This window comes from Eretmochelys imbricata, chromosome 1 (genome assembly GCF_965152235.1).
Source record: "Eretmochelys imbricata isolate rEreImb1 chromosome 1, rEreImb1.hap1, whole genome shotgun sequence".
In the NCBI taxonomy this organism is placed as follows: Eukaryota; Metazoa; Chordata; order Testudines; family Cheloniidae; genus Eretmochelys; species Eretmochelys imbricata.
In genome coordinates, this window is record NC_135572.1 from 58,299,875 (window position 1) to 58,309,821 (window position 9,947).

Sequence of the window (9,947 nt, forward strand, 5' to 3'; positions counted from 1 at the left end):
TTACAATTTCTCTAATGAAACCACAGAAGAATACGGAGGGCAGATTACACTAAAAACAGAAGACAGTCTCGTATTTCAGGTCTGGTTTCCTTTATATCCAGTGATCCCTTGTTTAAAAAAAGGCAGAGGCAAAAATCACTACTTCATCAACACTCAGGGCTTGTCTACATTACCTGCCAGATTGGCAGGCAGCAATCGATCCAGCAGGGGTCCATTTATCGCATCTAGTGCCGAGCGCTCTCCCGTCGATTTCGGTACTCCACCAGAACAAGAAGCACAAGTGGAGTCGACGGGAGAGCGTCAGCTGTCGACTTGCCACAGTGAAGACACCGCAGTAACTAGATCTAAGTACGTCGACTTCAGCTATGCTATTCACGTAGCTGAAGTTGCGTATCTTAGATGGACAGCACGTGGTACTGTAGACAAGCCCTCAGACATGACTGCAGGGACACCTCAGGTCTGCAGATACACCAGACATGTTACTGAATACCAAAATTTAGGGCAGTCTACAACTCATTTGCTATATTTAGAGGAGAATTGCCGGGGGGTGGCGGGGGAGAGAGAAAGTGTTAGTAACTTAAACCAAACCCCTTCTATGCAGCATGATGCTCACCTCAAGACGACTTATTGACATTACTATGAGGGGGGAAAAACCTTATTTGCTGTGACCAAAAGATCCGTTTAAATATGGACCATCTCCTAGGACTGGAGAGGGGAGAAGAGTAGATGAAGCCAGTGGCTACAAACTCCAATTTTAAAACAACAAAATGGAGCAGCTCAAATATGACAAAAATCTATTCACATTTACTTAAAGAGAGAGAGAAGATGGGACTGCTGAAACTCAGGAGACCAAGGTTCTATTCCTAGCTCTGATGCATATGACAGGTTGGCCAACTTTCACACTGTGGTTCTACTCGGAAAAGTGACAGTAGGAATTCTATTGTGCTGTGCCATTGTTTATTCTCACCAAGATTTCTTTAAGGAAGAACTCAGTTTACAAGTAAGCATGTTTTTTCTGGCTAGCAGGTTTACCAAAGCACCCCAGTCTCAGTCAACCAGGCTTCTTCCCTTCCTACACACCAGCACCCTTCATGAAGGTTTTGCAGGCCGAATGAGACCTTCACTTATACCTGTGCAATCACAATCTATAGGACTGCCCCAATGTAACCAACTGGAACCGTGTAAACAATTCTGCCAACAGTGCACCTGAAAAAAAAAAAAAAAAAAAAAAACCATACATAACTCAGCTACACTCTCTGCAGCAGCATCGGTTTGGCACTGAAAGGAGTAGAGCAGTAAAAATTTCACTAATGTAAGACAACTGAAAACACTCTTCAGAGTAACAGCCGTGTTAGTCTGTATTCGCAAAAAGAAAAGGAGTACTTGTGGCACCTTAGAGACTAACCAATTTATTTTAGCATGAGCTTTCGTGAGCTACAGCTCACTTCATCAGATACATCAGATTCATCAGATCAGATCTGATGAAGTGAGCTGTAGCTCACGAAAGCTCATGCTAAAATAAATTGGTTAGTCTCTAAGGTGCCACAAGTACTCCTTTTCTTTTTGTGAAAACACTCTGTGATTCAGCATTACCCTGCACCCTGTGTAGCCATTCACACTTGCAGACTGAGTGTAGAAAACTATCATTCTGAATTGGTAACACCCACTTTGCATTGGTGTAATAGACCACACAGGGTGCAGGGCAATGGTGATTCACACCAACAGGGAGCTGTTGCAGTAAGAAGGTGCCATTTTATAGTAACTTGTCAGTGAAGTGCACTTTCACCTCTGCCTCAAGTTACTACAGACATTTAGTCACAGCCTCAAGCTAGCCCTGTGTTAAAATATTTTTAGCCTGACCACGTGCACTATCACTTTTTGTACATATGCTTTCCATTGAAGTAACCATCTTAGTGCAAAACAGTCTTCAAAAGCTAAGGTCGTCTACCTCTAAGTACATACAGGATAGAAAACTGGGTTAGACACTTTTTGCCTAAAACACCTGTGTTTCAAATATGCATTTTCCTTTTATATCACAGACACACACACACACAGGTTTTTAAGCAACCATCAGTAAGAACCCTGAATAACAAAATTTGATGTAAAAAGGAGTACTTGTGGCACCTTAGAGACTAACCAATTTATTTGAGCATAAGCTTTTGTGAGCTACAGCTCACTTCACTTAAATAGCCACAGGACCCAGAAACATTGAGAATTATTAGCCCAGCAGGAATTGCACTAGTAAAATATTTGTTAAAATACTTTAAAATGATCAGCTTGGACTATGGAAAGTGGATCAAGACAACAGATAATCCATTAGAAGGGAGAAAGTACTTTTAAAAAGTTTCATCTCTTGGATTTTTTTTTTTTTTTAAATTTCAATATGATTAAGAATGAAAATAAAACATTATCAGGATTTCTGCAGTATGTGAATCAACACAATATTTTCCATTACAAAAGCTTATTAAAAGTTAGTCAGTCTACACTTCATTGTTGTTTATCAGGTATTGTTTTAGTTATAATCTTAGGTACAGTCTTAAGTCCATTTTCTTTCTTTGCCCATTAAGGGGGTTGTCATGTACATCTGCATTTCTTACTGTCATTGATTGTCTTCTTGACTGGAGACGTTCATGGTAACTTTTATAAAAATTTAATACTAGGAAGCCACATAGATGCAAACATCCAAAATGGTCTTTGATTTCTTGGCAACTCAATAATGTCTCCTTAATAGTAAAAAGAAAAGGAGTACTTGTGGCACCTTAGAGACTAACGAATTTATTTGAGCATAAGCTTTCATGAGCTGTAGCTCACTTCATCGGATGCAACTTATGCTCAAATAAATTTGTTAGTCTCTAAGGTGCCACAAGTACTCTTTTTCTTTTTGTGAATACAGACTAACACGGCTGCTACTCTGAAACCTGTCCTTAATAGTAGTGATCTATTGGGCCAGATCCTGTCCCAACCTCCTTTGTACCATCCAAAAGTTGCCATTAATAGACCTAACCAGAGTAGGGGAAATCCTTAATTGGCAGAGTCCACCTCTATACCACCCTTTCCTGGCATAGTCACACACCTCAAGGACGAAGAGATGGATCCAGAACCTGCTACACTCCCACATTCCTAGAACTGCTACAAACCAGAGTAATTTAAGAGTAGTCAAGAGGCTACTCTAATTTCTGGTTCAGGCCAGTCTGGCACTGCAGTGTGACCATGTCTTAAAGTCACCTTTGCCAGCCTTCATCCTAGCTGTTTTTCACATTTGGCAAGTGCTGAAAAGTTCTTTGAACCATTTTAGTTGAATTCCAGCCTATTTGTTTCTTCTGAAGAACAATTCAGTCTTTTCTTTATTTTTGTAATGGGGACACTACTAATTAACTGACCTTTCATGAGAGCCTGCCATGCACTGCATAGCAGACCTTTTTTAATATTACATTTATCAAGTTCGGAGCATTGAGGGACAGTTTAATAGGTTCTTTTCTTGAGGGATCCTGCAAGAGGAGAGAATACACTAAACTAATGGTGGTTTCATAGATAAAAAGAGTGGGACAGGGCATCTCTGTGATATTTTCACAATGCTGCCTTCACCTAATTGAAAGATTGTGTCTGTAGTTTTTGCTTGCAGAAACAGTATGTCGTCATTCAAATTTAGATTTCTCCAGCCATCTATAAAACCTTCTAAAGGAAGGTGAAGAGAAGGCTCTATGGGCCCTGTTTATTACTACTTCACTTGCTGTTGTCATATTTAAAGTTGCCTTGGTGGTATTTTGCAATGAGTGCAAGAACGTTTATTTAGGGACTCCCTTTATTCCCAAAATGGTTCATTTTTTCCATTATGCCAATCTCAGTTTTGGAAATTGTCTTGCACATGTTTAACTGCTTGATTCTGGACTACATATTCAATATTGCATCAGTATTCTCCCTTGCTCCAGAAAAGGGTTAATAGAGAAAAAACAAGAACTTGGCTTCTCTGTTAAATGACTGCAGGAAAAGGAGGGAAACTGATTTTTTGAGAAATTTATAAAAATTGACAGTTGTTACCACCCTCCATAGTTGCAATTTCAAATAAAAAAGAAATAGTGGGGTTAGTAGTGTCTACACGTGTCTCTTCCCAGATTCAAAAGGATAGGTAGTAAAGGAACAGGTTTCATTTCTGCGTGTGCATCGGAGTTAACTTCATCTGTGCACCACCAGGGCTTTCTGGGCTTTGGTTGGCAGTGAGAAAAAGGGTTTCTGGCCTCTTCATCCTTTCAAAACTGTAGCATTCAACTTTTTCTTCAGTGGAGACTGTTCTGGTGCTTACAAGGTGAAATCCTTCTCTAAGTAACGTGTCAACCAGTAGGCCTAGTACGTTAGTTCCATTAATCAGCTTTCTATGATCAGGTTTTATAGAGACGTACCTAGAAAAAAAGAAAAGTGTGATTGCGAGTTAACATCCTTCTTGGAGGATGGCACCATTTATGTAACAGGGCCAAATTCTCAACTGATGTAAATCAGCATGACTCCCATTGACTACAACAGAGCTGCACTGATTTACACTAGCCAAGAATCTAGATTAGTTTTAGGGCTGTCGCGTGATTTAATTGCAATTAATTGCACTGTTAAACAATAATAGAATAACATTTCAGGGTTTTTTTTGATGTTTTCTACATTTTCAAATATATTGATTTCAATTACAACACAGAATACAAAATGCACAGTGCTCACTTTATATTTATTTTTTATTACAAGTATTTGCACTGTAAAAAAACAAGAGATAGTATTTTTCAATTCAGCTAATATAAGTACAGTAATGCAATCTCTTTATCATGAAAGTTGAACTTACAACTGTAGAATTATGCACCAAAAAAAACTGCATTCAAAAATAAAACAATGTAAAATTTTAGAGCCTGCAAGTCCACTCCCAGTCCTACTACTTGTTCATCCAATTGCTTAGACAAACAAGTTTGTTTACATTTGCGGAAGATAATGCTGCCTGCTTATTGTTCACAGTGTCACCTGAAAGTGAGAACAGGCGTTCACATGGTACTGTTGTAGCTGGCGTTGCAAGGTATTTACGTGCCAGATGCGCTAAAGATTCGTATGTCCCTTAATGCTTCGAGCACCATTCCAGAGGACATGCGTCCATGCTGATGACGGGTTCTGCTCAATAACAATCCAAAGCAGTGTAGACCGACACATGTTCATTTTCATTATGAGTCAGATGCCACCAGCAGAAAGTTTATTTTCTTTTTTGGTGGTTCGGGTTCTGTAGTTTCTGTATCAGAGCTTTGCTCTTTTAAGACTTCTGAAAGCATGCTCCACACCTCGACCCTCTCAGATTTTGAAAGGCACTTCAGATTCTTAAACCTTGGGTTGAGTGCTGTAGCTATCTTTAGAATTCTCTCATTGGTACCTTCTTTGTGTTTTGTCAAATCTGCTGTCAAAGTGTTCTTAAAACGAACATGTGCTGGGTCATCATCCGAGGCTGCTATAACATGAAATATATGGCAGAATGCAGGTAAAACAGAGCAGGAGACATACAATTCTCCCCCAAGGAGTTCAGTCATACATTTAATGAACACATTTTTTTTTTTTAAAACAAGTGTCATCAGCATGGAAGCTTGTCCTCTGGAATGGTGGCTGAAGCATGAAGGGGCATACGAATGTTTAGCCTATCTGGCCCATAAATACCTTGCAATGCCAGCTACAAAAGTGCAATGCAAACGCCTGTTCTCACTTTCTGGTGACATTGTAAATAAAGAGAGGGCAGCATTATCTCCTGAAAATGTAAAGAAACTTGTTTGTCTTAGCAATTGGCTGAACAAGAAGTAGGACAGAGTGGACTTAGATTGCACTACAGTACTTTTAGGAGGTGAACTGAAAAATACAATTTCTTTTGTGTATCATTTTTACAGTGCAAAATATTTATCATCAAAAATAACATGCACTTTGATTTCAATTACAAACACAGAATACAATATATATGAAAATGTAGAAAAACATCCAAAAATATTTAATAAATTTCAATTGGTATTCTATTAACAGTGCGATTAAAACTGTAATTAATCACAACTAATTTTTGAGTTAATCATGTGAGTTCACTGTGATTAATCAACAGCTCTACTTTGTTTTCTAAATATATTGATTCTTTACCTCATTACAAGCACAGCTATTTCTTTCAGTTTAACCAATGATATTTTTACAGAATAGACACTTTGTTTTTCCACTATGAAGTTCACTTTTTCCTTACAAGTGATTGTAACAACTCTTAAATTTTGTTTAAGCGTTCTGTCAGTCATTTCCCCTCCATTAAATTAATGTACAGCAGTTTCTCAGATAAGAAGAGTCAAACTGGTGCAAAGTCAGCAGAACTGCGTTCATTTACATAGCAGCACTCCTCATTACAAAGCACCTCTCCGTACTAACAGGGAAGTTTACTGGTCGTTTGCCTTCCACAGCAGCTTTTTTTAGTTACAATTATTAACTTTATTTGCAACTAAAGTAAACTGATTTTACTTGGAATAAAGTACAGAAGGTTTAAAAATTCATCCAGACACCTCAAGGAACAAAAGCCATGTAAAAATATGGTTAGAAGTAGCATAAACTGATAGGCAGAATTGCTCCATAGTTCATGAAAAAAGTACAAAGGTCCACAAGAAGCACTAAAAGGTAAAGATTCCATACAACCACAAAGGATTGATGAGAGATAAGTTTGTAAGATTTTTCCTCTGCAGTTCAACAGAAAAGTGTAGCTTGATTAATCAAAGTCAGAAAAGAGGTTATGACAGACTACATTTCACTGTTTTTAAGTTGCCATAACCTACATTGATGCACAGTTAGTCCAATAAGCTATAAGTTATATACCATTTAAGTGCCATCTTATATGTTCTACGTGAGAAAGCCCAGAATGAGCTTCTTACAATTATTCAGCTAAAGAAAGTCAAAATGATAAAGATAAACCCTACTGAATTTTTTAAATCCAGCATTCTCTTAATTGTTTAATTTATATATTTCAAGAGAGAATAACCCTACTGGAACTATTCCAGTGAAGTGTCCATAAAAAATCCAGGCATTCCAAGAGCCACAGACGATAAACTAGGTTATCTTTTCCTGTATGGAGACAAATTCCAACTGTATAATAAAGCCACTCTTTAGAGCTTCTAAAAGCATTATAAACTATGTAACTAGAGCCTGTTATGGCTAGCATAGAGGTCACCGATTTCCCACTGAAAAAATCAATGGCAAGAGGACCAAGCTCTTAAGCCCCCACTCTCCCGCCAAACTCGTGTAGTGTATACAATTTATATTCTTCAAAACAAAAACCCACATCTATAGTTAAGGAACAAGGAAAGTCCATTATCTTAACTCCACCTTTGTTTTCCATCCCCACTTCCATCATTCTGTTCTCCCCTTCTCCAAAATGAAATCTACGGGGCGCGTTTGTAGCCATTTTAATTATCTTCCCCTCCTCCCTTCCCCAGCTTATTCCACATTTATCTGGGAAAACTTTCCCACAAGAACTTTATCCAATTTATTCCTAGTTTTCCCAGTTTGTAGGTTACAAGCATTATGGATGCTTATGCGCACAAGGGAATGGCACGTGTGACAAAACTCATTTTATAATTTTCTAAACTTGTATTAGCCCACATTCAGACTTAGCAACCTCACTAATGAGAGAGATCAGCTTCCTTCTTTCCTCAGAAAAAAGAAAGGTACCCTGCATGCTCTGAGTTAAACATCTCAAAGGAGAGGTGGTTAAGATAAAGTATTTTCTACCATTACTAATCAGTTCAGCCAATTAGGAACATCTTCAGTGATTGCCCATTATTACTTCAGACAACTCACAGACTTTGTTTTCAGTTATCAAACATTCTGCCTACTACAGGAGAAGTGAATCCTTTCGGATATGTCATTTGGCTGACAGAACACCGAGGCAGTTACATATGGGACAAACAGCAGGATCTATCTAGGCAGAGAATCAAGAGCACAAAAATATTACTGCTGGCAAGTGGTTCTTCTCCTGTATTTTAATTTTGCATTTTCCAATGGCTTCTCGGTGTGACTCAGCCACCCCACTGGACAGACACATCAGAAATATAGAAAGAGCAAAAAGGTGAGAGGAAGGTCAAATGAATTAGGAGAATAAGATGTTTTCAAAAAGCCATTAAAAAAGTTAAGGAAACTTACAAGTTAGATCAGTATAACAGGAGTTAAATCAGTCACCTCTTGGCATTGAACCAGCAATTGATTATCCCATGATCTCATCACAGTGTAGCAAATTGCATGTATTTTATGAAGTAGAAGTCTTGGAATTATTTCAAGAAAGAAAAGCCACACAAGGTGAATACCTTGCCACTAACTGGTCACCAGCAGAATAGTCAGTGCCACATTGAAAAACCAGGTCATGATGAGAAGGTCTCTCCAAAGGAAGTGGAGTGAGGAGCTTCTGAGAAGGGAAAGGATTATTATTCCAGTTCTGTCTCAAGGACTGCTCTGTAAACATAGTGACCCGTCCAGCCAGTACCTCAATAGTGTTGCTGCAAGAGCCAAAGACTCGAAAAAAGGCCTGAGTTTCCTGGAGCAAGAATCGCACTTCCAAGATCTCTGGTCTCGGCTTCAGCAAGTTTTCCTGGCTCAGGAGATCAGCCAGGGAGTGGAGCTCATAGAAGTCCGCTTCTCTTTGCAGCCTCTGATAGTCTGAAAAGTCAGTGGGCAGAGAAAGCTGGAGTGTCCTCAAAAAATCTAGGATGTAATTAAACAAAGTTCCATCTCTGTCCACAAAGAATTGTCCATTCACCAGCCTGAATTCGTGGTCATTGCCATTCAACATCCGTGCTAACCTGGACTCTGGGAACCTCCGCAGGGTGGAAGCCCATGTTGTAAATTTTGAGCCTCCCACATTCAAAATGGCCACTTCTTGATTGCTCATATTGTCTCTCCACCGATCAAGGTTAACACTGACCTTTGTCTTTCTAACCAGACTATTCCTAAACTGCAAATCAACTGGGACTGCAAGTACCATTCAGTAATCTTACTGTATGTTTGGGGTGAGGTGTGTAGCACCGTTAGGGTTCCCAGGCAACAAGAAGCACAAATACAATTAAAGATAGCTGTTTACAGGTCCTGGTTGCTTGGGAACTTGGACTCTTGAAACAAAAATAAAAAAATAAAAAATGAACAGCTTCCAAAGACTGTTGAAAAATGGTTGACTGACTCCAAGTTTTGAAAAATCCTGATAAAAACCAAGAACTATCCCCAAAAGCAAGACATTCAGTATAAATATTTGAGTTTTACAGCACCACAAGATGATTTCATTTCTATACCACTGTGGGTGACCCACTGCTAAAAGAAATGTTCAATGTACTTTAAGGCAACTCCACAACCATGCTCTGGAATGAACATTTCAGAGTAGTTGGAAGTGTATTTCACAAAATGTTTCTGATCTGAAAGGATTTGATTATTAATATGTTTGTATGAAATATCCCTACAGAGATATGGTAATGATTTATTATTTCTTTCTATATTCAATCATCCTAGAGTTAAGTCATGAAACTCACTGAACTAATTCTTCCCAGGTGCACTGCAGCCAACGGCACGATACGGAGTAAGTCTACACTGGAACTGGAGGTGCAACTGCCACACGCATTGGCATACCCGCACTAGCTTTAATTTAGCTAGTAGTGCTGAGAACCGCAAAGAATTCACAGCACCACCGGTTTCAGCTGAAGCTGTACAAGTCCGCCTGGGCCCCTGGATACATACTTGTATTGCCCATGCTGCCATGTCATCACTGCTATTTTCAGATGTGCTAGCTAGATTAAAGGTAGCACATGTATGCCAACCCATGCTCCAACGGCAGAGCAGAGAAAAGGAGCAGGACCTATCTCAGGGCTAAGGAGTTTCCTAACACAACAAGACAAGGCCAATGTTCATGGATGTGATTACACAGCAGGTTTACAGGCAGCACC

General features: G+C 39.1%; 1 protein-coding gene across 2 annotated transcripts; it reads right to left on the reverse strand.

Moving 5' to 3' along the window:
* Positions 1 to 1,540: 1,540 nt before the first annotated feature.
* Positions 1,541 to 9,001, reverse strand: KCNRG (potassium channel regulator). 2 transcript variants are annotated; one of them, XM_077811140.1, is made up of 3 exons: positions 8,504 to 9,001; positions 8,328 to 8,425; positions 1,541 to 4,397 (listed from the first exon to the last, which is right to left on the reverse strand). In XM_077811140.1, the coding sequence occupies exons 1-3, from the start codon at positions 8,999 to 9,001 to the stop codon at positions 4,145 to 4,147; spliced, it is 849 nt and encodes a 282-aa protein (XP_077667266.1). In that variant the 3' UTR covers positions 1,541 to 4,144. The 2 variants fall into 2 exon arrangements, with proteins under 2 accessions (XP_077667266.1, XP_077667257.1); XM_077811131.1 differs by having other exon boundaries at positions 8,328 to 9,001.
* Positions 9,002 to 9,947: the final 946 nt, after the last annotated feature.